This window comes from Pelodiscus sinensis, chromosome 18 (genome assembly GCF_049634645.1).
Source record: "Pelodiscus sinensis isolate JC-2024 chromosome 18, ASM4963464v1, whole genome shotgun sequence".
Classification (NCBI taxonomy): domain Eukaryota; kingdom Metazoa; phylum Chordata; order Testudines; family Trionychidae; genus Pelodiscus; species Pelodiscus sinensis.
The window spans coordinates 7421285-7447608 of NC_134728.1; the positions used below are offsets into that span (position 1 = coordinate 7421285).

General features: G+C 43.2%; 2 protein-coding genes across 10 annotated transcripts in view; one reads left to right on the forward strand and one right to left on the reverse strand.

Annotated features, from left to right (window-relative positions):
• Positions 1–1482: 1482 nt before the first annotated feature.
• On the reverse strand, positions 1483–10901 carry GID8 (GID complex subunit 8 homolog). The gene is made up of 5 exons (XM_006126189.3): positions 10747–10901; positions 9966–10095; positions 7650–7846; positions 6964–7161; positions 1483–5670 (listed from the first exon to the last, which is right to left on the reverse strand). The coding sequence occupies exons 2-5, from the start codon at positions 10081–10083 to the stop codon at positions 5497–5499; spliced, it is 687 nt and encodes a 228-aa protein (XP_006126251.1). The 5' UTR covers positions 10084–10095; positions 10747–10901; the 3' UTR covers positions 1483–5496.
• A 2004-nt stretch (positions 10902–12905) lies between these two features.
• The window catches only part of DIDO1 (death inducer-obliterator 1), a 106973-nt gene continuing 93554 nt past the window's right edge, over positions 12906–26324 (forward strand). For 3 of the 9 annotated variants that reach the window (XM_075901063.1, XM_075901066.1, XM_075901074.1), the window contains exon 1: positions 22304–22460. Coding sequence is in view for 3 of the 9 variants with exons in the window: in XM_075901068.1 (XP_075757183.1) it covers positions 16652–16711 (60 nt within the window). In the remaining 6 variants the exon portion in view is untranslated. Of the gene's footprint in view, positions 12991–14247; positions 14438–16574; positions 16712–20752; positions 20826–22302; positions 22461–26324 lie in introns of those variants that run through there. The other 6 variants (XM_075901065.1, XM_075901067.1, XM_075901064.1 and 3 more) reach the window with 5 other exon arrangements.

The window sequence follows — 26324 nt, forward strand, 5'->3', positions numbered from 1 at the left end:
GACATGGAAGTAGCAGTTTTGCTTTCAATAAAAGCAGGACCAATGTTCCCAACGTAGGACTGGAAGAGAAAATACAGATTGAACTTCTAGTCTGCCACACTCTGGCAACATCTGTGGTCTGGGATGATTTTGGTTATCTGGATGTCCACTTACAGGTATGGCCAAGTCTCCCATGGTCCCATAAAGTTCTGGGCTCTCAATGTTCTGTTATTTAGCTCTAATTTATCCCTAAATGTCTTCTGAGAGCCTAGTAAGCAATGGAAGTGTTGGTAATACTGCTAGAAAATATTGATCTCCCATGGTTCAGCAAATTCTCTGGTTCAGAACCAGTCAGGTCCCAAGGGTGCCAGAAATAGAGAGGATCAACATGTATAAAGTTAGCTAAAGGCCAGCTTATGGCATAGCTTAGGCCACACTCCCATGGAAGAACAAACCCTCCCTTATAGTGTCCTGCACAGCTTGCTGAACTGAGCTGGGATGCCTAACAAATAAATGGAGGCTGGGAGAATTTCACTAGGGGTGTAATTTCACTAGTGGACTTTTGTTGACAAAACTATACCTGCATCCACACTGCCTTTGAGTTATGTCGACATAACGTTGACAAAACTCAGCAGTTTTGTCGACGTATGTAAACCTCATTCTACGAGGAATAACGCCTTTTGTTGACAGAGTTCTGTCGATAGAAGGCATTATTGCGTCTACACTGTCCTTTGCGTCCACAGTTATGTTGACAAAGCAGCTTGCTTTGTCGACAGAACTGAATGTAGTCTAGACACTCTTTGTCGACAGATACTGTCGACAAAACTTCTGTCGACAAAACCCGTAGTCTAGACGTACCCTAGATGTACTAAAATGAAGTCTTCCATATCTTATCATTAGTTCCCTTGTAGCTCTATTATGGTCAAAGAAGTCACAACGGTTTAGTGATCAGAATGCAAAGTTGCTAGAATCAATCCAGTTTTTCATTGCTATCTGCCCATAGGCAATCTCCCTAATGAAACAAGTGATTATTATTAGGCATATACTGTCATTTCTTGAGATACTTTTTCAGAATAGGGGTCAGATATTTTGGAATCACACGATGGAGGTTGTGTTACACTATAGTGTACCCTGTTTGACTTCACATCCTACTACTCTCAATCGAGCTCTACTTGGAAATATTATATTCAGTTACAGGTCTCATTTTAAGCAGAATTTCAGCTTAGCTTTCTTTTTGGGCACTTTTATGAATGCAAATAATTGTGGTCAGATATGAAATTGGACATAGTCCTACTATGTTTTCTTCCCTCTCTTATCCCTACATCAGGGATGGGGAACCATTCTTGGCTTGGGTGCCGCTGACCTACAGAAAAAAAAAAATCAGGTTCCCCATCCCGGCTCTACAATGAACCTCTTTTGCTGAAGCAGAAAAGTATGGTGTATTTGACAACTACACAGCTCCATTTTGTGGTAGCAGGGCAAAGCAAAGAGGACAAAAATATCCACTCTACACCAAGTGAAAGCTTATTATATTAATATGTGAAGACAAGGTATACACTTTAAGATTACATTTACAATCCAATATAGCCCATATCAGAAGTGTATATGAAATACTTTAATTGTAACATTTTAAAACTTGTATGAATTCCAGTATTATGCATTTTTTTTCTTATTCTCCCAACAGCAATCTGAAAAACTTATTGAATTACTTAAAAGCATGAGGCAACGATGATCCAGATACACATACACTGAATCACTCTCCTACTGAATTTAAAACCTTTCATAAAAAGGTAGGTATTAAGGTATTGTAAAGAAACTGAGCAACACACATAGCTCTAATACTAAAGCAATCCCATTCTTAACTTGCACTGTTAAATGTACAAACAAGAGGGACATTTACAACTTCAGCAAAAAACTCACTGTGGTAGGTAAATTATGTTAGTTACACCATTTGTGCCCATCTTCCATATGGGGGAGGGGGGAAGAGAAGGGGGAGGAGAAAGTTCTCCCTGTTTGCTGTATAGTTTATGTGGTTTACAGCAACAGTGGTACCCTGTTCAAAAAAAAATTATGTAGACTGTACTTCCTTTTAAAAACTTTGTCTGCTTTCCAGGCAGTTTCCTTTTAAACATATCTATATACATCTCTCTTCAAAAGTTCCAGATAATTACAATCTGTTATTGGTTTCTATATAATAGCAGCTAGTTCCCAGCCAGTAATATGTGAAATTAAAACTGTTATGTAAACAGCTCTAGCCCCACCCCCGCCCCAAGCTACTGCATCCCCGCCTCCACTACCGGGGCTGCCGTGTCCCCAGATGTGGTAACAAGGCTCTGGCCCCAATTCTAGCCCTGCTGGGTTCTGAGCCACCAACCCTCTTGCCAGTGAAGCTCCTAGCCAGGACTCCCTGATCCAGGAACATCCATGGTCCTGCCAGACCACCGATGTTGCCAGAAAAGGGGAGTGCTAGTTTTTGGAGGTCCAACTTATACTTCACCCATATATAAATCCACTATTTGTTCTCCCATCTTAGAAAACTATTGTACAAAGCAGCAAGCAAAAGTTTGCCTTCCTTATTTGACTGGCAAAATGGAATAATGGAAACATCCAAAATGCAGAAACAATTAAGTAGGTAATCATGAAAATATGGGAAGTTTATATCCTAATCAGAATACACTTGAAGACAGGTTTACAAAAGAGAATATTTTACATCCAGATTGTGTTCACATCACTGATAAAGCAAATTGCTTTCAACAATGAAAGGATACCACATCACATTAACTGTATGTTTGCCACCAGTGAGTTTTGAACAGATAAAGTTAGATGCTACCATATCATTCATACACATAGAACTTTATCTTTGTACCATTTTGTTATGTGAAGAGAAACAAAACAATGTATTTACACTAATAGCAAACTGATCCAAGTGGTATTTAATGTTAAAAGTGGTTACCTAACAAGGATGGATATAACAAAATCCATTAATTAGTAGTCATCAAATAAGACATTTCTCATGCATGACAAACTCATTCATGTACTCAGGTCTGCATTTACTGTGTACAGTATTTTCATAAGTTATATTTCACAGCCCCTACCATTCAAGAATATTTCAGAGTATATATTATATTTGTATATGTAAATTATTATATACACTAATATAAAGATCCCTAAAAGTACCATTGACTATATTTATGCTTTCTGTAAAATGCATAGCTTTTGAATATTTTCTTGCAGTTTGACTTTACAGATTTAAAGCTGCTTATCAATGTGGTATATTAATACAAAAACTCAAATAATCCTTTACTAAAGTGTTATATTTAAACCCCTTAGAAAACATGTTATTTTTAATGGAAAAAATAAGCAATCTATGCACTTTGCCCAAGACTATATGGAATTAACGTAGCATTCTAAAAGTATGGTGAACTCTTCAACTAGGTCGGTAATATCGCATTTCTCATAGAGAAAAATGCTAGTCATGCCACAAAAGTGCACCACTTTCTTGGAAAAGCTTCATATGACTTTCAGCACAAAGTGTCAGGCTGGAGGAAAAGTTGATTAGTTGTTCATGTAGGAATTAGATGAAACAGTTTAATTTCTGCAGTTTGTTATTGAACCAAATGGCACTAACCATATCAATTACAAACTAAAATAATATTCTTTTTAAAAAGAGCAACTGACTGAAAACAATTTTTATCTTCTCAGTTCCAGTAAATACTCAGAATAACCAATGAGAGTGGAAAAAAGCCAGCTCATTATTGCAGGTGGTGGTCAATGAAAGCTTATTATAGTTTGTATGAATTATAAGAGCTGCATATGGTGAAAGCCTCAGAATGTCAAATAAAACTATCAATAGTAAAATGGAACAGATGAGCCTCTTGTTTTAGATTTATCACCCTAAACTAAACCTTGGCACTGAGGTATCTATAGCTGCTTAGAAGACAACTGTCTCCCCTGAACATTGCTACACACAAGTAAACAGTGTTCATAAAAATGCCATCAGTAGCAGGTTTTGTTATTCTCTAACTCAAATGTTTGTAAAACATTATAGCTTAATGCATAAACCAGAAAATTAAGTGGAAACTAAGTACTTTTAATCTACAGCGTCATAACTACCACACGAGAATATCCACAGTATCTGATGGGTACAATGTAAATGGTCAGTGCACTCTTATATTACACTGTTTCCTCCACCAAATGGAGTTTGTTCAGTAGTTTTGTAACAACTCAGTGTATGTGTTTTAAGGATTTAGATCTCTATTTGGCAAGGTCAGTACATAATACTACCAGATATACCTGTATTGAATATTGCAAGATGAAGTCATACATCCAGCAAAACCTCCTACACCCAGCACACTACAATTCGATGACTAAGAAAATCAGGGCCTCACGTGTAAGCATAATGGTTATGTTTTTAACTGGAGTGGAAGAGCCAAGAAAACAGTACAGCTGTGAAGATAAACGCCATCTCTTCAAAAAGATATGAAGTCACAAAGGGCTTTGTAAAATTACTGCTCCATTCACCCAAGGCATAATATGCCAAAAGAATGGTTACCTTTAGCACAGTACAAACTGCCACCCACCTCCAAATCCTGCGAACTATTTCACAGAAACAGACTCCTTTGCAAAACAAACAAAACAAAAGTCTATGATCGCCCCGCTTCGCCCATATCATCAAGGAGACTTCAGCTAACCAAGCCACACACACAAGTAGCCACTAAGGGTGTTGCAACCAGCTGGCATTACTACAGGTGACTAGGGATGGAATTTTAACATAGTGAAAGAACCCTGAATAATCAAAAACAAAACCCTACTCAAACAATGCAATGTCTTATTTCAGGAGGCCATTTTGGTCATACTTGAAATTAAAAAGAAACTTTTATTTCCAGCAATATTACTTGTGAAAAGATGGGTCATTGATCTACTGTGAACATAGCTCTCACCATATAAATAAAGCACCAAAGAGTCAGAAACAAGGAAAAAACATTCTTAAATTATGATTTACAAGTTTATACACTATTTCCTATGCAAAAGGTTGGCTGTACAGTAAGAAATTTTTAGATAAAATTGACCAGTTGTTAATTTTAAGGGGAAATACATATCTTGCTGTAACTTAACATAAAGTAGAAAATATTCACTGATCTATACAAGTGTCAAATGAGAGAGTTAAACTTAACTGAATAATTAACCCCATTTATCTCACTGGCCACTAAACTAAGCATCAGTAGCCAGTTAGAAACCTTGAGCACTGTACTTTAAAATGTCTTTTTTTTCTGTTTAATTGGATTTTTAAAAAATGTATAATAGTGCATAGCCTAAATCAGACTTTCAAAGAGATACAGTGCCTTTCAATGCAATTTTTGCAGCATTTAAAAGGGACTTCTCCCTTTAATTAAGATGTTCATTGAAAAAAAAATCTGAATTGTTGAGTGTTGTACTGTAGTAAAAATATTTCAGTCACAGACTGATAAATGTATACTGTGCAGTACTAAGATTGCTTGGTGTCCATCTGCACACAATTTACTTAGGTTCCTCAATTGTCCCCTTGCTGAGGTCTGTCATTTTGGGATATTTTACTTTCTTCTGGTCCAGTTCATTCTGAGCCCACAGAAGTAGTTTCAGTAACTTAGCCAGCTTGGGTGTTGACTCACGATTTTCATAGTCTAGAACAGCTTGGTTAACTTCACTCCATACCTGGAAAAGAAATATTGAACTTAATATACATTAACTGAATGAAAATGTCCTTCAGCTTGCAAATTCCTCTGAGTACAAGTGTTAAGTTCAGTTTTTTCTGACTAGTCTCATATTACAATGAAAAACAAAAGAGAAGTTGATGATTTGGTTTTTTAAACCCTCTCTCACCATTACAGCAGCACCACAAGGTGTCAAATCTGAAGACTGCTCAGATGGCATAAGGCAACCCTGTCAGCCCCTCCTGATTCTCCCAGCATAGAGGAAGTAAGGCCAGAATGCGGGGATCCTGGTAGTGGAGTGACCCACTGGGGACTGATCTACCAGCACAAGTCAGAGCAAACTAACCACATGGAAGATTATTTTACTGTAGTTTTTTTGGCTCTCCAAAAGTTCAAGACAAAAATTCTATTCTGAAGTTCCACTACCAGTCTGTGCAACAGCCATTGCCTCCCCCCATCCCAAGAATACTGAACAGTTTGTAAAAAATACTCTGGGGGAAAAACATGGTTCTCTAGAAAATCATCTCATAAGGAAATCTATAATTGCCTTACTGTGTCAATACAGCACAATTCTAATGCACAACACAACACAAGTTTACTTTTCATATTCTATTTAGTAGCCTCCAGGATTAGGGTGTGGAAGAAGAATCAACAAGATAAAATTAAGCCACTTTAGCTTTTCCAAACCCACACATGCAGGAAGCACTGTTCTGATGCTTCTAGACATCTATCCCAATGTGTTACACTTTTTAGTCTAAGCAAAATCAAGCAGAAAATAAAGTTATATTGTATTACCATAATCTAACTAGGGAGTTCCAGATTTTAAAAACACAGAAGGGACAGTAGAAGTAATTGAGGCATACAGATGGCAAAATGAGCAAAACCCAAGAGAGCAATTCTGATGTGTACTAAAAAGTGGATAGTAAGCCTGTAAAAGAAATATACTCCTGTTTCCTAGAGCAAGACAGCAATATTAGAAGCGTAATTCTGAATACCTTGACGTCTAGAGCATGGAGATTAGGAAGAGTATAAAAGAAGGAAACATAGTATCAATGACTGCAATCAATAGATGGACAAAATAAGCCCCTAGTTTCACAAATGTAGGATGGTTTTACATTACAAAAGTTCTTGCATGTTTTAAAAATATTGTTGTTAAATTATAACAAGTCTCAGCTTCAGAAATACTTCTGTTCTCCATACCAGTTAATAATTATTAATTATGTACAAAATAATTTAAATATTAGCTCTCCACAACAAACAAAATGGAAAGAGCTTTCGTTTGAGCATACATTACCTTCTGTCTCTGCATCATGTTGAGCAAGTCTCCAAACGGTGATTCTTCAGGATTATCAAAGGCAAGCAATGCCAGGGTACGCTCCATTTCTGTCAAGCATTCTCTACTCTCCTCTCCTTGTTCTGCCAATTGAGTCTGGGCAAATTCCAGGGCTGCCTCTGTCTCACGCTGACGAATCAGTTCAATCAAATGCTGCTGCTATATATACACAAGAGGAACAAAGCAAGATTATTCAATAGAGGTTTAAATGATGTTTAACATGTTAAGAAATGGAATACCTAGAGCCTCTCTTACATAATATGGAAGCAAAGCTGTTGAAATCAGTATTTTGTCAGTACTAAAAGTCTTTGTTGGACTAATAGTAGTACAGTTAATCCTATTTTTAAGTCATTTAAAACCTGGAAGATGGGTTTTAAAGAAGAAACTTTAATTGTTGTTGGAAGACATGACTAATCATCAGCAATTTTGGAGTCTATAAATCATAAGTAAAAGGAATACAAGTAAATATATAACACTAAAAATATTTTTAAAACCTGCATTCCATGTCATAAAGTAAGACTTCCCTCGACTTAGAAGTGCTTTAAAAATAGACAGTTAAAAAAAAAAATCACATCCCACACCACATTACATTCTTTCTTGTTTCCAAATTACTTCATATACAAAACAAACTAATCACTGGGTCTTACCTGCAAATGAAAGTAAAGGTATCGGTTTGTATCTAACAGTTCTGGATGGAGACTATTTATCAGTGCAATGGCTTCTTGAATCTGTCCTTTCAGTATCATTTCTCGAATTTTTATCCTTTCATCTAGAGTTTCTAGATCAACACTGGGCTCAATTCCAGACTCCATCCGAAACTTCTCAGCTGCCTCTTTAAAACCCTCTGAAATGTAAAAGTGTTTTATCTTTGAATTCTATTTAATAAGGTATATACAAAAGTACAGATTTATCAAACATGAATACATCCAATTGTCTTATATAGCTCTGACACACAAATGTTGCTTAAACAAGATGTCAGGAGGCTTGGAAGCATTTCAGATATGTTGCTAGAAGGAACTACTGGACATAATATAGTTTGATTTTCTCAGCAATAGGGATGTATTATTGAGAAGTGACCTGTAGAGGATTGAAGTCCTCATCAGTCACCACCAGATGCACTTTTTGGTCACACAGCCAAAGTCCCTGAACATTGAGCCCTGAAAATCAGATTTGCGGTCGGGAGGAGATACTGTATGGCTACAGACTGGCTGGGCTGCACCACATTAGTAATAACCCTCTGGAGCTTTTATAGACACTTGGAGTAAAGCTATATGATGTGGATATTGACATTCAGTGCTATGGAACTTTGTGGTCTAAATGTTGTTTTCTGAATTTCTATATAATAAACCAAATTAAGAGAATATACAAAGATGTGCAGAAAATCCTATTAGGAATCATTTCAATGAAGCTGGCATTTTTGTAAATATATCAAAATAAAAACTTCACATTTAATTCTCCTTAAATCCATTCAGTTCCTATCCCTTCTATATTTAACTATATATAAAATAAAATTTTACTGGGAAGGATTCAAGTTTATCATTTACCCCATTATTGGACCTGTCAGGCATATTTAGGCATGGTTATTCTTTTGCAGGAAAAACAATAGCAAAAACTGGTTCCTGATAACCACTGGGGGCTGAAACAGCTCCCTGCCTCCCATAAGGGGATGCTTCAGCTTCAGGGAGCCTACTGAAGACAGGAGGGGAGCCCTCCGCCACCTGCCTTCTCTTTAATCAGCTAACTAGTTAAATATCATGTTTAAGCAGTTAATCAACTGAACAGGATTTTACATCCCTCATAGACATTTTATAATTAGCATAAACATGACTCATCTGCATACCACATTAAGGCTCTTTTTATCTTACAAAAAAAAAGGCTCTCAACTATACAAGCACTAGGGATGTGAAAAGATAACCAGTTAACTGGTAAACTTACTGATTCAGGTTAACCATGGGGGCTGGAGCAGCTCCCTACCTGCTGCATTAGGTTTACCTGATGTTTAACTGATTAACCAGAATTTTACATTCTTATTAGGCACTCTTTTCCTACATATAAACAACTTATGACAAACTTGGCATGGTCACTCAAGTGTGTCTTCCACTGCTCAGGTTCCAGCTCCATATACACAAACAGGGGGGACACTTGATGCGTATGAACAGCTCCACTATGGTGCATCTTGAAATGGAAATTAATATATCACATTGCCAAATGACAATTTCTGAGGGGTTTCTGGTTTCTCTTAAGTTGCAGTTTCTGGATGTCTCACATGTTTAGTATTCTGATATTCTTGAGCTGTTTTGGGAACATTATTTCCTCAGAATTATTCTGCTCTTTCGACTAAATTAGCTGAAGCTGGTTTCTGATCATTCCTCCTGTTCTGTGATGAAAAGAGTGTGGATACAGTTTGTTCAATGCTGTCCAGATTACATTAGTAAAAGCCATCACACGCTCAGTTTAAGGAAAATAGTATAATCAAAGGTGCGATATTAAACTCTGAGCAGTCTTTGTTAACAGTATTTCAAACCAGAAATGCCATAAAGGAAACAGCTTTTTAACAGAAAAACTAAGATTAAAACAGGAAATATATATTGGGTAAAACCAGTAGAGTCTAAATAGTTAAAGTAAAGAACATTTGGTTCTTTAATGTTTTGCTTAGCAAAAATAATGTGCTGCTAATAGGGTGCGTGTGATATGCTAATAAAAAAGTAATTAGGCAGTACTGAAATTGTTTTTCCTTTACTCATTTTAAAACTATTTTTATTAAGCTATATTTTCTGTGAATTCTAGAAAAAATATTTTCTAGAAACCACAGAAAATATAGGCAATAGTGATATCTATTAATATCAACCATTTAATAGCTTATTCTAGTAAGGATGAATTGTATTGATTAAAATAAACAGCAGATGATCCAAAAATAAACCAACCTACGAAATGTAATACTAGCATCCATTACTCACTATTACCTGTAACAAGATAATTCATGATCAGGCGATTCATATCGGCTCTCTGGATATGCAAGTTATTGAGTTTTTCCATCCATTCATCTTTTGTGATTTCATCAGGTTTTTCTGCATAACTCATCCTGGACTTTCACTAAAAGGGATGAAAAGTATCTTTCTGGGCACACATACCAGCTGGTGAAAGAAAAGTTAAGTCTAATTTGCCTAGAAGAACGATGTGACCAGCTCGGTTATTTATACCTTCTGGGCGGGTTCAAGACATCGTGTTGGCTAAACAAAAGGTGAGCAAACGGAGAACTGAACTCTTCTGCTTTTGAGATCCGCCACTGTATCTGAAACCCACCGTACACCCCCTTCTCGCTCTCTCCCCTCCCCCCTAAACAACAGACGCCACTGTACGGACGTTCCCTCCCCACACACGGCCGCCCACCGAGTCGCCCCTCCGAGGGGTCCCACAGCCCGTCTCTCACACAGGCTGCCCGGCCCCGCACCTCACAAGGGGCCGAGGGTCGGCCGGGTGGCCCGGCTCGCTGCCGGTCTTCACAGCATCGCCTCCAAGGCGCTAAAGGCTTCCTCGGCCCTCCCAAGCGCGCCCGTCCCTCAGCCCCGCTGCCCCCGTGGGGAGGGGTCCGGCCTGCTGGGCTCTTCGGAGGCTGCGGCCGCTTGTGCCGCCAAGCCCCGAGCCCCCTCCTCAGGCTCCATCCCGCCCGGGATCGGACCCCCTGCCTGGGCCCAGCGCCGTCTCGCCCCACGGGAGGAAAGGGGCCGCCAGGCGCCATCTTACCGAACGAGCCACCGCCGCCGGCTCCGGTGCACGGGCCCAGAACCCCACTCCGCCTCCTCCCTCCGCCGGGACGCTGGGCTCAACTATCGTCTCGCGAGAACTTGCCTCCCAGCCAATCCGCTGCCGGAGCCGGCGGGCCGCGCGCACCATAGAGATGGGAGGAAGAGGAAACCCAGAGGCGACCTAGAGGGGAAAGCACCATAGAGATTACGGAAGGCAAGCCCAGAGAGGTAGCCCGGGAGGTACCATAGAGATTGTGGGAGGGAGGCCTTGTAGGCTGTGCCAACAAGTGGAGAGCGTTGGCGTGGACCTGTGGTGGGCGCTGACCACCCTCCCCTGGGCCACCCCTGGGCCTGGCTGACAGGCTCTGTAGGATCAGGGCCTCTCAGCCAGGCCAGTGATTAGGCCCATGCAAGTCAGTGGGTGAATGTGAATCTCAAGCACACAGTGGGGCATGCAGGACTGGGGGGCCAACTCTGAACACAGACTAAGCCTGGCTGCACAGGGATTATTATTGGGAGGTAGGGATTGTGCAGGGAGAGTTTCCCGTAGGCCTTGTCTGCCCTAGGCACAGACCAGAGGATTGTTTTGATCATGCCAGTGTATTTCAAACATGACAAGTCCTGCAATGTGGACACAGTTACACTGGTATCCTTTCTGCCATGTAAAGGTCCAAACAAGGGAGTGTACCAGTGTAACTATTTCAGTTGAGAAACATAATTTTTAAAAAAAATCAGCCCCTAGCAGAAATAGGTAAATCCGTATTAAAACAGAAGCCTGTATTTTCAGAACAATATACAGCAGGGTCCTCCAGGAAAACTGGTCATTTTACTTTCTCCTATCTCCATGAAAAGCAATAATTTAAAGTTGCTCTCTGCACTCATTTTTTGCAATTGTCCCAAAAAGCATAACCCCTAGTCTTGGATGAACTGGTCATCAAGTCAAGCCCCCTGCGGGAAGAACTTTACATTTGAGTTATTTCTCAAAACAGGTCTCTACTGAATCTTTGTAATCAAAACAGATTTTTGAACAAGTAGGTATCTCTCTATATATAAACATTTTTCCTGTGCGACAACAGAATGATGTTTTCACATCACTCTGCGTCCACAGGAGCCAAGTCCCACCCACTCCCAGCCTGGCCTTCGCCAGGGCCCATGTGGAGAGCTAGGGCTGCCTGTGGCCCCAGCCCTTCCCTCCTCTCCCCTTTCCAGCAGCTGGAGGAGAGCTGTAGCTGCCACAGCCTCCGCAGAGCCCTTCCCAGCAGTGGAGGGAGGGGGGAGAGACCAGGGCTGGCATGGTCTTGGTCCAGCCCCTCCCTGCGGCTGTGGAGAGAGCCGTGCCCAGTGCAGCCTCAGCTTGCCCTCCTGGCAGCCAGGCAGAGCTAAGAACCAGGACCCGCCAACAGGGGGATGGGGGCAATGGCTGGTGCGACCTCAGATTCCCCAGTGGCCAAGGGACTGGGGGCGGGGAATAGCTGGGGCTGCCCCAGGTCCTCCTGGTGGCTGGTGGGAAGAGATGAGCGGGGCCCAGGGCGGCTTTGGACCCTTCCCGGTAGCTGAGGATAGGGGGGAGAACCCCGGGGCCGCTATGGGCCCTCCCCAGTGGCGAGGTGGTGATGGTGGTTGGCAAGTGTAGCAAGCAGAGGGCATAGCCCCCTACTATTATTAATTATCATAAGCACTTCAAAGTTACTGTTGAAGAGCACTACAAAATATGAGTGTGAGATACAAATAAAAAAAACCATAAACCTTGCATCTGTGACTCCAGATAATAGTGCAGGCCTCTACATTTGTCAATCATCTTATTCTTATCTTCTATAATCCACTCGAAAGCATGATTTAAAGTCAGTTTAATTTAGTGGAAAGATACCTATTTATTTTAATGGGTTTTGCATCAACCTTCTGGAATTCATCAGGAATAATATAAGGTGTAAGCAAGGAAACTCAGGAAGTTTCTGGCTCCCAACCAGAAGCATAGGACTTATTTTCTATGTTTCTTTAATTAATATGATTGAAGAACATATCCTGACCAATCACTCCCCAAACCTTCAAATTATCTGACCTTACTAACTCCTCCCTAAAAGGAGGGGTTTATCTGGAGACTTCTATATAGGTGGGGAGGTTGGGTAGGTCCAGTCCCTATGACTACTTCCTGATTCTATTTTACAGAGGTCCACACCTCAAACACAGGAAAAGAAGAGAAGGCTGTAGCAGAGTATAACTGAGACTACAACTGCAACAACAGGTAAAAAGAAAACAAAAATTTTGAAATCAGATTATAACAGCAGGAAAAATAAATATGTCTTGTTGAATAAAAAAACAAGGGAAAGTTTGACCAGGTATGTGCAGCTGTGTTGGTTCCTAGTTTCTTCACAGTTTCAGGCAAACAAAACACACATTATTTATAATTTTCCCTTCATTGACTTATGTATAATATAATTTTCCCTTAATTGACTTTGCACAATATAAATGGAAATTGAGAGAAAAATAGGTGCTGTACTACAACTATTGCTTCCAGGGGCACACTGCTCCTCCTCTATTTTGGGTGTGAAAATATAGAATGACAAACAATGATATGTGTACAAACAGTTTCCTGTAGAGCTTAAGCTTTTTTGGGGGGAGGGAGGAGGGTTTAGTAATTTTTGTTTAAAAAAAATGTTTTGAATGTTACCTGAGCAAATGCCTTTTTAATGAGTTTGCAAACAAAGGAAAACTGTGAAATCTTAGGAGCATTCTATTTGTTTTAATGATGTGGAAGAAAACGTTGTCCTCACTCTGAGTTTGTAAGCAACAAGTAGCCAGAGGCAGTTTTATTAGGAGCTGCAGCAAGGGAAAAACTGGTTCGGACGGGGGGGAGCACCCCCGAGGCAGATCTTCAAATACAAGCAATTATGAAGCAGTTTATATACTGTCTATTAAATATAATAACAATAACAATTAGTCTCCTTCCCATTACAAACACCAATGGCTAACAGTTATTTAGTTCCACCCAGATGCTCCTTATCTCAAGGTCCCTGCCAGAGTCAGCATTCTACCCTTATCTTGGTATGGAGGCGAGAGGCAAAGGCAGCGTCTAATCACAGATCTTGCATTGTCAGACCACAGACTTAGCCTGACTCTTGCTTTCTTGTTAACAAGACCAAGATGGCTGCACACAAATTCCCTTATTCCCTTTTCCTGCCTCCACAATGATGAAAACACATGTCCATATTAACTCTCATTTTCTTGGTAGAAATATCTTCTTAATGTATATAAGTTTTAAAGTATGTTTTAAAGATTCAAATAATTTCTAAATCTGTATGGTCTTGATTTGTTTTGTCTGCATTGTCAGCCAGTCTTCCTTACAAACATCATAGTTTATGAAGAAAATCCTGGATATTTTGGTGAATCAGCGTCTAACTGATTATAGTGACTCAAGTTTTATCCTAGTTTCAATGTATTATAAATACATTATTGGCTGGCCTGCCAGCTTACTCATTCTCCTCTCTCTACCTTATACCAGGTGGAGTAAGTGTTGGATCATCCACTGTGTAATGCCTGCTGGTCTGTCCAATTAACTGTGCGCTCAGGTGGGCTCTCCGATTCCTAGTACTGTATGATCTGGCATGCTTTAAGATTTAGAAGCACCAGGTCATATTTGAAGCATATGTACAATGTGAGGTGGGAAACAGGTCCTTAACTCCTTCATTAAGGTAGGTGCTCTCAATAGATGAAGAAAGGAGACTGGAATGTATTAAACTGTGAGGGAAGGGTGTCTGGAAAGCAAGTGGGAAAATTTCCCCACATAATTTCTTTCCTCCCCAATGCAAAGCCCATGCTACTCTCTAGGACAAATATCCCAATAACAAACACTTCACATTTCCCACACCCTATCTGCCAAAACATTTCTGTATTGTGTAAGAGAAGTCCCAAACTCTTTAAAATGTCATTCTGTGACTTGAGGGTTGGATGAGATAGAAGAAGTTGGATGCTTAGAAGAAGCAGTCTTTAGTGGTAATTTCTAGGGCCTACCAAATTCACAGCCATGAAAAATGCGTCACGGACCGTGAAAATAGATCTCCTTCCAAGAAATCAGGTTTTTTGTGTGCTGATATATAGATTTCATGGGAGAGGCCAGTGTTTCTGAAACTGGAGGTCCTGAACCAAAAGGGAATTGCAGGGGGTTCTCAATATTGCTATCCTTACTTCTGCACTGCCTTCAGAACTGGGTGGCAAGAGAGTGATAGCTTCTGACTAAGAGCCCAGCTCTCAAGGCAGCAGAACAGAACTAAAGGTGGCATGTTATGCACCATCCACCCCCATAACTCTTTTTTGGGTCATGACCCATACCATTACAACACTGTGAAATTTCAAATTTGAATAGCTGAAATAATGGTATTTTTTATTTTTAAAATCTTATGACTATGAAATAGGCCAAAATGGACCATGAATTTGGTAGGGCCCTTATTATTTCAGAGTGGCAATATGCTCCCCGCTTGGAAGAGACTGGACCAAATAATAGCAGCAACATCTCCCATGTTCCAGTGTCCTGCAGACACTAGAAAACAGCAAGGCTAATCTTTATTATTTTTATTTATATTTGAGGTTTTTCCCTCAAAATAAGAGAACAAAAAAAAAAGGAAAAAGTAAACTACTGAGGAAATCAAAAGAGAGGGGGGCAGAGAGAGGAAAGGAAGAATTACATTGGCTTTTGTTTAGTAGGAATTAATCAAAGATGTATAAAAAGTCAGACCAAATCTTTAAAAAAATATTTGAGGTCCCTCTATGTTTGAAACATTACCAGGTATTTAGCAGATTGGTCAGCCAACTCCCTGTGCCACACTTCTTTCTCTGGAGGCAATCTGCTCTTCCATCACAGCAGCATGACTTGTGTTGACTAAAAGTACTGCTCTAAAGAACCAAGCTTTCCATGAGTGTAAGAGTTTCAAAGATGATGGGATGTATTCCAAAATAGTTTTCTGTAAAATCTTCTATTAACTACAACTTTGTAAGGACTTTAAAAAGTAGGAAAAAAGGACTTCTGCTCTAGTTACAAAGTGTTAAACCCATTCAGATTGATTGGTATGGGAAAATTTTACTTTTTTTTTGTAAATTTTGTGCAGCCACTAGAATTAATTTTTAACATTAATTTTTGAAAAACCTCCTAGGCTACGTCTAGACTGGCATGATTTTCCGCAAATACTTTTAACAGAAAAGTTTTCCGTTAAAAGCATTTGCGGAAAAGAGCGTCTAGATTGGCATGGACGCTTTTCCGCAAAAGCATTTTTTGCGGAAAAGCGTCCGTGCCAATCTAGATGTTCTTTTCCGCAAAAAAGCCCCGATCGCCATTTTTGCAATTGGGGCTTTTTTGCGCAAAACAAATCTGAGCTGTCTACACTGGTCCTTTTGTGCAAAAGCTTTGCGCAAAAGGACTTTTGCCCGAACAGGAGCAGCATAGTATTTCCGCAAGAAGCACTGATTTCAGACAATAGGAAGTCAGTGTTCTTGTGGAAATTCAAGCGGCCAGTGTAGACAGCTGGCAAGTTTTTCCGCAAAAGCATGTGCTTTTGCGGAAAAACTTGCCAGTCTAGACACAGCCCTAGAGTATTACAATGGAGTCTGACATTAAATAGGTAGATTCAAACCAAGTAGAGACAAAAATAAAGTGAGAAATCTCGACATAAATCTATCAGAAGTTGGCTAAAATCCCAATGAAAAACTGAACATGGGAAAAATTTTACATAGATTTTTCCAAAACTCCCTGTTGGTTGAGCACCCTCCACTAAAAATTTGCTTTGCTTATATGAAAAGCATTAAAATGAATCTAAAGTATTTTGTTTGTGAATCTAGAGCTCAAGTGAGGTGGTGAATCAACGGCGTTGGAGAATCTAGTGCGCCTGCCTGACAGCCCCATCATCTCAGTGTTCATGAGAGATTCTGGATTGATTGCCACTGGAAGCAGAGAAGGTCCTTTATCCACAGTGCAGGTATTGCATGAGTAGCAGCCATGCAAGTTTCCCCATATTTAAGGTGACCAGATTATCAAAATGAAGAAAAGCATATCTGCCACTTGCCACTCCAAGGGAAAATCATTCACATCTTACATTACCTACCTTTGGCTCCTGGAATAATGCTATCTACAGCCTCTTTTTGGAAGCTGAAATTGACTTTTTGTAGCACCTATTGTAGTACCCCTTGTGGAGAGGAGGAGTGTGCTGGGTTACAGAGTTTAAAACAATTGCCCTCATTTAGGGCTCCAAATCTTAAGTACCATTGAAAAATGAGACTGCCTTGATAAGACTTGTATCCTGTTGTAGCTGTGTGAGTTTCAGGATATTAGAGAGACAAATGGGTGAGATAATATATTTTATTGGACCAGCTCTATTGGTGAGAAAGAAAAGCTTTCAAACTTACAAGAGCTCTCCTTCAGTCCTGTCTCTTGAAAAAAATAGTCATCTGATTGCTTTACCGTTTCCCTACAAATGCACCCAAACTCAGATTTGAAGGTACCATCTCTAGGGGGATGAGACAACAGTGGAGTTTCTATAGCTTTTGTTCTTGTTGTTAGTAGTAGTATTAGCACCTAGATGACAAACTTGCATGCTGCTAAACCAGGGGTGGAGAACCTTTTTTGGGCTGGGGGCCACTGACTCTCAGAAAAATTAGTTGGGGGCTGCATACAAGTGAGAAGTGGGGGAAAAACCCTCGCTGTGGCCCCCAACTGAGAAGGAGAAAGACTCCCATGTTCCCCTTGCACACCAGAGCCTAGGGGGGCCCAACCTAGTAGATTTTGTGTGCTCTAGCTCCTGGAGGGCAGCAGGGGGCTGGAGCACCAACATGGTCTTCTCAATGCCAGTGAGGGGCCCCGAGCCTCAGGGGCTGGATCCAGGCAAGACGAGGACTGCATCCGGCCCCCGGGCCTGAGGTTCCCAACTCCCGCACTAAACCTTGCACAAAAATAAGAGATGGTTCTTTCTCCCAAGAGTTGTTAAGTTAACAGGTGGACACAGCAAACCTAGAGGAGTACAAGGAAGAAATGAGACAATATTGATCAATATAAGCAATGGTCACAATACACCAGTTGCCTAACAATTGTTGTTTTTGTAGGTTTCACAGCAGAGTTTTAAGGAGGAATGTGGTGATTCTGTGCAGTGGTTCCCAACCTCTGGTGCGTGGACTGCTGGCTGCCAGGCCGCAGAGGCTCTGGGGCCTGAGGCTCTGGTACACCGCCCAGTGCCTCCCCTCTCGTTGTGGCTGTTGAGAGGCATATCCTACGCTGCCTCTCAGCCAACCAGCACCGTGCAGGGGTGGGGTCTCCTTCTAGCTGTGGAATGGCGGTTTGCTGTACAGCAGGAGAGCCGCTCAGAACCTGGCACAGCAGTCTTAGAGCTACTGCAACCCAAGCAGTATTGCTCAGCTGGCGGTTGGGAGGCAGCGCCGGACTAGGTGAGGGGGGCAGGGCTAGTGTTGGGGGAGTTCTGGGGGTGGGAGGCTCTAAGAGGCAGGGAACTGGCACTGGGAGGGTCTGGGGGCAAAGCTAATACTGGAGGCTCTGGGGGCGGGGCTAGTGGTGGGGAGCTCTAAGTGGTGGGGGGCTGACACTCGGAGGCACTGGGGCGGGGAGCTGGCACTGGAGGGTTCTGGAGTCAGGGCTAGTAGTGAGGGAACTATGGGGGCAGAGCTGCCACTGGGGAGGGGGGCTAATATTGGAGATGGGGCTGGCACTGGGGGGGTCTGGTGATGGGGGGCTCAAAGGGGCAGGGGTCTGGCACTGAGCCATTTGGGGTGGGGGACTGGTATGGGGGGGGGTTGGGTGCAGGGGACTCCGGGGTCAGTGGCTGGCACTGGGGGATAGTGGAAGAGTTGGGTGCTCTAGGGCAGTGTTTCTATCTTCTACAGAGTTAAATGCCAAAAATTAAAACCAATGTATCTCATGAACAAATATCATTTACAGCTTGACTATTGAAAAAGAAATCAGTTTGTTTGCTGAGGGATGGTACAGCAGTAAAAAGGGAATTTCTGAGAAACGGAGCAGTTCTGAAATACAGATGAGATTATAGATTATTTCTAATAAGACTCCTCTTTTTGGACAACACATCTTGATAATACAGGCAGTCCCCGGGTTACGTACAAGATAGGGACTGTAGGTTTGTTCTTAAGTTGAATCTGTATGTAAGTCAGAAATGGCCAGTTCTGACTTACATACAGAATCAACTTAAGAACCCCAGGCGTCCCCAAGTCAGCTGCTGCTGAAACTGATCAGCAGCTGATTCCAGGAAGCCCGGGGCAGAGCAACTCTGCCTGGGGCTTCCTGTAGTCAGCGCTGGTCAGTTTCAGCAGAAGCTGACTTGGGGACGCCTGGGGCAGAGCAGCTGGGGTGCTACTGGACCAACCCAGCAGCACCCCATCTGCTCTGCCCCAGACGTCCTGATTCAGCCGCTGCTGAAACTGACCAGCAGCGGCTGAATCAGGACCTGGGGCAGAGCAGCTGGGGTGCTGCCGGGTTGGTCCAGTAGTGCCCACGGGCGCTGCAGGACCAATCGGCAGCGCCCCAGCTGCTCTGCCCCAGAGTCCAAAACAAAAGCCTGGTCTGCTGGGGGGGGGGGGGAGCACACTAGCTGCGCCCCCTCCCCCCAGCAGACCAGGGACACGGGGAGCAGAGCCGCAGCGGCAGCGGGGTGCCGCGCCTCTGAGGCTTTGCTCTGGCAAAGCCTCTGAGGCGCGGGACCCCCCGCGGCTGCGGCTCCAGTCAGGGTGCCTGTGGTCTGCTGGGGACGGTTCCCAGCAGACCACAGGCACCCTGACTGAAGCCGCAGCCGCGGGGGGGTCCCGCGCCTCTGAGGCTTTGCCAGCGCAAAGCCTCAGAGGCGCGGGGAACCGCCGCTGCTGCCGCTCCAGTCTGGATGCCTGTGGTCTGCTGGGGACCGTCCCCAGCAGACCACAGGCACCCGGACTGAAGCCGCAGCCGCGGGGGGGGGGGGTCCCGCGCCTCTGAGGCTTTGCCAGCGCAAAGCCTCAGAGGCGCGGGGAACCGCCGCTGCTGCCGCTCCAGTCTGGATGCCTGTGGTCTGCTGGGGACCGTCCCCAGCAGACCACAGGCACCCGGACTGAAGCCGCAGCCGCGGGGGGGGGGTCCCGCGCCTCTGAGGCTTTGCCAGCGCAAAGCCTCAGAGGCGCGGGGAACCGCCGCTGCTGCCGCTCCAGTCTGGATGCCTGTGGTCTGCTGGGGACCGTCCCCAGCAGACCACAGGCACCCGGACTGAAGCCGCAGCCGCGGGGGGGTCCCGCGCCTCTGAGGCTTTGCCAGCGCAAAGCCTCAGAGGCGCGGGGAACCGCCGCTGCTGCCGCTTTGACTGAAGCGGCAGCAGCGGCGGTTCCCCGCGCCTCTGAGGCTTTGCGCTGGCAAAGCCTCAGAAGCGCGGGAACCCGCCCGGTGCCCCTGGTCTGCTGGAGACGGTCTCCAGCAGACCAGGGGCACCGGAGCAGCTTACGAACGGGGCTTTCTCGCCCCAACTTCCGGGGCGAGAAAGCTCCGTTCGTAAGTGCGGATCCGACATAAGTCGGATCCGCGTAAGTCGGGGACTGCCTGTACACCATTGGGTTTACATATTGAGTATAATGTAACTTGCATCAGTTGAGCATTCAGGGGGATGCAAATTAATAATTTAACACATGGAGCAATGGAGGATGCATATAATGGAAATAAAACTGCAAGGATCTTGGTGGGAAATAATCTGGTGCATGCTTTTTTATCCTTGATCCTTTCCTGGAACACATTTACATCTTACTTCTCTGATGTGTAAATTATTTGTTTTATCTATGCAACAAATGTCAATACTAGCAACAAATGTCACTACATTCCCAGTTATTCTAGAAATTACATCACAGTTTAATTTGGTCTACTAAAATTTTGAGTTTTTTCAAATAGGACAGAGTCTAAAGTTTACTGGCGCTCTGTAGCTGCAGAACATATTAAGGGTGGTGGTTGTTTCTACTTTTAATAATAATCATGTTTTGTACTTTTGTAGCACCTTTCATCCAGGGATCTCTGTGCTTTACAATCAATTATGAATTAAGGCTTGGAACCTCCTTAGGAGCGAGGTAAGTATTATTACCCTCCTTTTACTATTGAAGAGAAAGAGGTACAGTGGCTGATTTACCTAATGTCTCCAAAGGAAATCAGTAACACTGAGAATTGGAACCCAGATCATATAACATCCAACCCAGGGATTTTACCACTAGATCATACTTTTTCAATCATTTTTATATATTCAGCTTCAAAATATACATGGATTGAAAATGAATAGTTTTGCAATGTTAGTACAAAGCACCTTTTTAATTTCACTATTACATTAAATAAATGGAATGCTGTGGAAGTGCAAAAGTCCACCCCCAAAAGCAACTTAGAGGATCACAGTTTTACAGAGTTTTTGTAGTCCGGTTTTGCAAACTCTGTGATAATGGATAGAGTTTATTATTAAGATTTAAAAAAAACTAAATAATAAATTATTTAAAAATAGAATTGAGTTTAGTAGGCATCTTCGATGTAGAGGATGAGCTAGTCCAATGAAAACTTGCTTTTTTCCCCCCCTCACAGCAATCCATAACATGGACATAGGGAAAGAACGTTACAGTGGTGATTGATATGTCAGGTGTAATTACAGGTACAACAAAAGGGAAAGGAGGTAACAATAAGAAAGATTAACATTGTCATTGAATAAAGAGAGATGAAAAATATTGGTGTGGGCAGTTGAGTCTCTCAGAGAAAGCTGCCTTGTGATTTTTTTAACAATTTGAGTCATCCAACCAAATATAATACAGTGAGGGTTTGCTTTTGAGTGAGGAGAGAATGGTGCCAGTCTGGGATCTGGACAGTACTTTCAAAGCAGATGCAGCTTTTCTGTTCTCTTGAATGTAAAACTCCATGCCACAAAGTATGTTCATGCCCCAGGTAAGTCACTGTAAAGATATTTAGTGCTTTTCAGCCTCGCAGCTCAAAGTGCCTTATCAATAATGAATTAAACTTTGAACTCATGTGAGGTGATATATATATGCACCCCTTTATACAGCTGGTGAAACTGAGGCACAGAGAGGCTAATTTGCCCAAAGTTACCGAGGAAGGTGGTGGGTTAGACTCCAGAAGTCCTGCCCACACCCCTACATGCACAGTGCCACAGTGATGGTACCAGCTGCTGTTTGCCCTTCAGTAGGAGAGGGGTTCCCCTAGCTGCCCCGTGGGGATACCTCTCGATGCAGAGGTCATTCCCTGGGCTATCCCCCCACGAAACTTGCCGTCTCAGCCCCGCCCTACCGCTTTGGGGCTCCCCCTTTGGTCGCTATGGGCCCCACCCCAGGCTGGCAGGGCTCTCTGCCCTGCCTGGGGGCGCACGCTGCATTTCCCCGCCTGTCCCAGAGGCAGCGCGCAGGGCACCGGGGACGTTCCTCCCCTGCGATCAACCTGGCACCTCTATGGTTTTGGAGCGGTCGTTGCCCGCAGCTCCCCTCCCCTCCCAGGAGCAGTGTGTAAGAGAGAGAGAGGAGGCCCGACTGGTTGACTCTCTGGGCCACGCCCGGCCGCCATGTCAGTCTCTATGGTAGCGGGGGAGGAGTGGTGCCCCGCGCCCAGCGCTGAGGAGCTGCTGCGAGGAGGAAATGGCGGCTCGACTCGGCTGAGGCGCCCGGTGGCGGCGAGATCCGTCCCCTCCTCCCGACGGCGAGTGAAGGAGACGGCCCGAGGTGAATGCGGGAGACGGGGGAGGCCGCGTCCGCCCTAAGGAAGCGGGCGCAGAGACGGGGTTGGTCACCGCCCGCGGCCGCTGGGCCTGACTAGAAAATGGAGGCGGGTAGGCCCGGCCAGGCGGCTCGGGGCCCTGGAGGGCCAGCGCGGGCTGTTTTTTCCGGGGTGGCGTCGGCCCGTCCCGGCTGTGGGGAAGTCGCAGCTCTGGTTCCGTGCCAGAGGAGCCGCTCGGAGCCGGGGCCCTGAGGGAAGCGCTGAGCGCGCTTGGGCCGGCGCCGCGCGGAACGGGGTGTCGGAGGCGGGTTTCTCTACTGTGGAGGCCAGGTGACCGTTGGGTTGCCAGGGGATCGACACCGTAATCGAGCAGCTGCCATCAGCCCGTCCCGGTCCGTCTCCCCTTTCTGCCCCGCTATTTCCCACCCTCCCCGCCTAGCGGATGAGCGTGGGCTCGGGCGGGGTGATGGGCCGGGGGGAGGGGGGCACCCGGAGTTGGAAGCTCCTTTGATGGAATGATGAAAGGTGGGGAGAGTCTGTCTCCTGATTCGGGGGTCACTTGGGGAATGATTTTCACGCAGCTCCGTGGCTTTGTTTTGTTTTTCTGGGGGAAGTGGAAGTGAATTCAGTCTCTCTTGGTGAGTTACACGGAAGAGGTGAAATTCATCTTGTTTTGATGATTTATTCTTAGGGTGGGAGCCGAGGAATTTAATCTCCTTTGGCTTCCTATGAAATAAAGTGTTCAGTAACTTCTCAGCCTTCACATTTCCCCCCCCCCCCCCCCCCCAGTTCTAATAGTGCTGGGTGCTGTCTTTTGGACGTGATTACCCTTGTGAATACCCTGCACCGTTAAGAATCTTGTCCTCCCCCAAATTTCTTTCCTCAATTGTTCTTGAAGATTCAATTTCCAATTAAACAGCTAGAATAGTTGGGATTGGTCCTGCCTTGGGCAGGAGGCTGGACTTGATGACCTCCTGAGGTCTCTTCCAGCCCTATGATTCTAATTGGTTTTATGCTTCACCCCAGAGTTCGCTGCTTTTCAGTGTTGGGTGAAAACTAGTATTCCTGTGGCACCTTGGAGACTAATATATACATAGAGTAGCATAGTTTTTGTGGGCAACCCCAGCCCCCCCCTTTTTTAAGGTAAGCTTGGAGGTGAGGGGACTTTTCCTGTACCTTGTCAGTCTGAACTTGTGAAATGCTTTGTGATTATTTTGAGATGAAAATTGTCAGACAAAATATTAAACAATCTTTTAATTTTTCCTCTAGTTTACATGATCACTTATTTTTAAAACATAGTATGTATACCCTATGTGGGTCTAACTGTCTAGGAATTTAAGGAAAAATTGACCTATTTTATATATAATATGAGAGTTTCTTGTAATTATTTTTCAAGGCTGCATTTTTCTCGGATAACCCATCTCATTTTTTTCTCAGAAAACTATTTTTAAAATATTTAAACATACACAATCCTATTTTAGTTATTCATTTAGCAGTTGGTCATCAGATGAACATTTTTATTAAAAAGAATGTTCTCATTGCTTTTTTCAGTGGCAGATAGTATTTCTGTAAATGGTATTGTGAATTAGTTTAGTTTAAGTATGTTTTTAGCAATTGAATTGTTTGAGGGGAAAATAAATGGAGGGTAAGTGAAATTGTGAATTTTCTTCTCTAAGTTTAGAATTTAGCATACTAATTGTAATATAAAGGCTTGACATAATTTAACTTTAATTTTAAAAATTGACAGATAATAGATCTATTTTCAAGTATTTTTTCATTTTTTAAAAATTTTTCACAGATGCAGGAATTTAGAGGGGCAGACATTCATTTAATGACTGTAAATGTTAAGATTAGGAATGTTAAATATCAGTTAATTGAATAGTCGAGTAACCTCATGAATTCTTATCGGTTAGTTGATGATTCTGTAATCCCTTGGAATGGGGCTGGCAGAAGCATGGGATGCCAGGCAGGAGCTAGTTTGCAAGGGGTGGCAGTTTAAAAACTAGCTCCTCTTGCATACTGGCTGCTTGTTGCCCTGTGCTGCTGATTCTGACAGAGGCAGCAGTGCGGGGTGGCAGCAGCCCCTTTCTGGAGGGAAGGGGATCTGACCTCCCAAACTCTGCGCGAACCGGAACTGAGCTGGGCTGCCTGCCGCCTGGCTCCTAATGCACTTTAAATGCAGAGCTGCAGCGGGAGTAGGTCCCGTACCCTGTGTGAGCCAGAACTGAGCTGGGCTACTGGCCAGCCTACTAAAAAATGTACTGATTGGGGGGAGGGAAATGCGTGTAGTCTATAGCATTAACCTATAAGCTTTTGCTTATCGGTTAAACAGTTAACCAACTACACTGTTATTTCCCTTGTTAAGATCAAAATAATTTTAGCTTTATAACATAAAACAAATTGTCAACATCAAAAATCAAAATATGCAAAGTAAATATCTTTTAATCAAACTCTAATAGTTTCTCAAGCACCATGTTTCTTTGCTTATCTGTAAATTTCGGTTATTATCAGTATTTTTTTTCCTGGGTTTGTATGTGTATGAGAAATCGCTGTTTACTGACATTCAGATTGCGGTCAACTGTTTTAGCATATACAAGTCTGGAAATGGATAGTTGGCCTTTGGATCTTTCCATAAGAACAAATATAATAGTATCTTCCATGCACTAATTACCTTTTTGGATTTAGCTGTTAGACCTTTCTCTGGGGTTTCCAAAATAGATTAAACTGAAAGCTGCTTAGCTACAAGTTGAAGAAAGATCAAAGAATTATGTTAGTTTTAAGCCTTATTTGCAGTTGGGGGAGACATCAGTTATTTGGAACCCAATCTTGCATCTTGGAGTGACTGGATATTTGCTGTTTACTTCTATGAGCGCAAAATCACATTTAAGATTTTGAGATACAGTAAGATACTAAATCAGCTAAACAGTGTGTCTGTTTAAACAAACTGGTTTTGGATTATGGAGTTTAAATATTTCAGGATGTATATAATGAGCTGTAGGTTTTTAACGTGTTCCGTTATATGAAAGATGTGTTGGCTAGAATAATACAATTAATAATTAAGTCACATATAATTTTTAATCTTAAAAATATTTCACAGACAAGGTAGTTGGAATTATAGGTTGTATTAGCAGCATGTTTTATTTTTTAAAGTAATGCAAGTTGAACTAATTCATTTTAGAATTTTACATAAAACCTTGAATTCCTAAAACCCAACTTAAATATATAGAAAATAATGAGAGAAACTTATCCAGAAAAAAGTGTTAATCATTTTCAGGAATCATTTGGGCTCTTCAACCAAAAAAGCATCTATAAAACTGGATTCTGAACTTGAACTTTCTATTTTAGCCATGAAGTTCAGCTGTGGTAGATTACTTCCAATTCTTATTGTAGTGCGTTCTCTCCAGTGTTTTCCTGATGAGTATTTATAAGCTATTAGCAGACTTACCTGGTGTTGTTCGGCTCCTTCAGGACAGGCGGCTGGCAGTGTGGGGATTGCAGGACTCAGGGAAGGGCCTTGGGGATGTGGACAGGGGAGTGCAGAAGTCTGGGGACAGGGGGAGGTGCAAAAGTGTGGGCTAGGGGGTGAGGAGGGGTTCAGGGCCTTTTTCCATTCAGCATGGGCCTTTTTTTCTCTCCCCTTGGCATGCTCCCATGGGCCGCCGGGGCTTTTTTTCCTCTCCCCAGAATCTCACCTCCCTCCCTAGCCACAAGGGACATTTTCTCTCTTCCCAGTGTCCTTCCCCCCACTGTGGCCAAGGGCCATGAGGGAGGGAAAGTGTTTGGGGTGGAGGGGCTTGTATCCAGCATGCTGGCAGGCAAGATGGCCGAGCCTCAGCCTTGCTGTCACTTCCTTTATGGCACTGCTGCCC

Coding starts and splice junctions, on each gene's coding strand:
- GID8 (XM_006126189.3), bottom strand. CDS start 10,083: ATGAGTTATGCAGAAAAACCTGATGAAATCACAAAAGATGAATGGATG. Junction 7,847..9,965: donor CATGAATTATCTTGTTACAG/GTAATAGTGAGT, acceptor TTTACATTTCAG/AGGGTTTTAAAGAGGCAGCT. Junction 5,671..6,963: donor ACATGATGCAGAGACAGAAG/GTAATGTATGCT, acceptor TTTCTTTTCCAG/GTATGGAGTGAAGTTAACCA.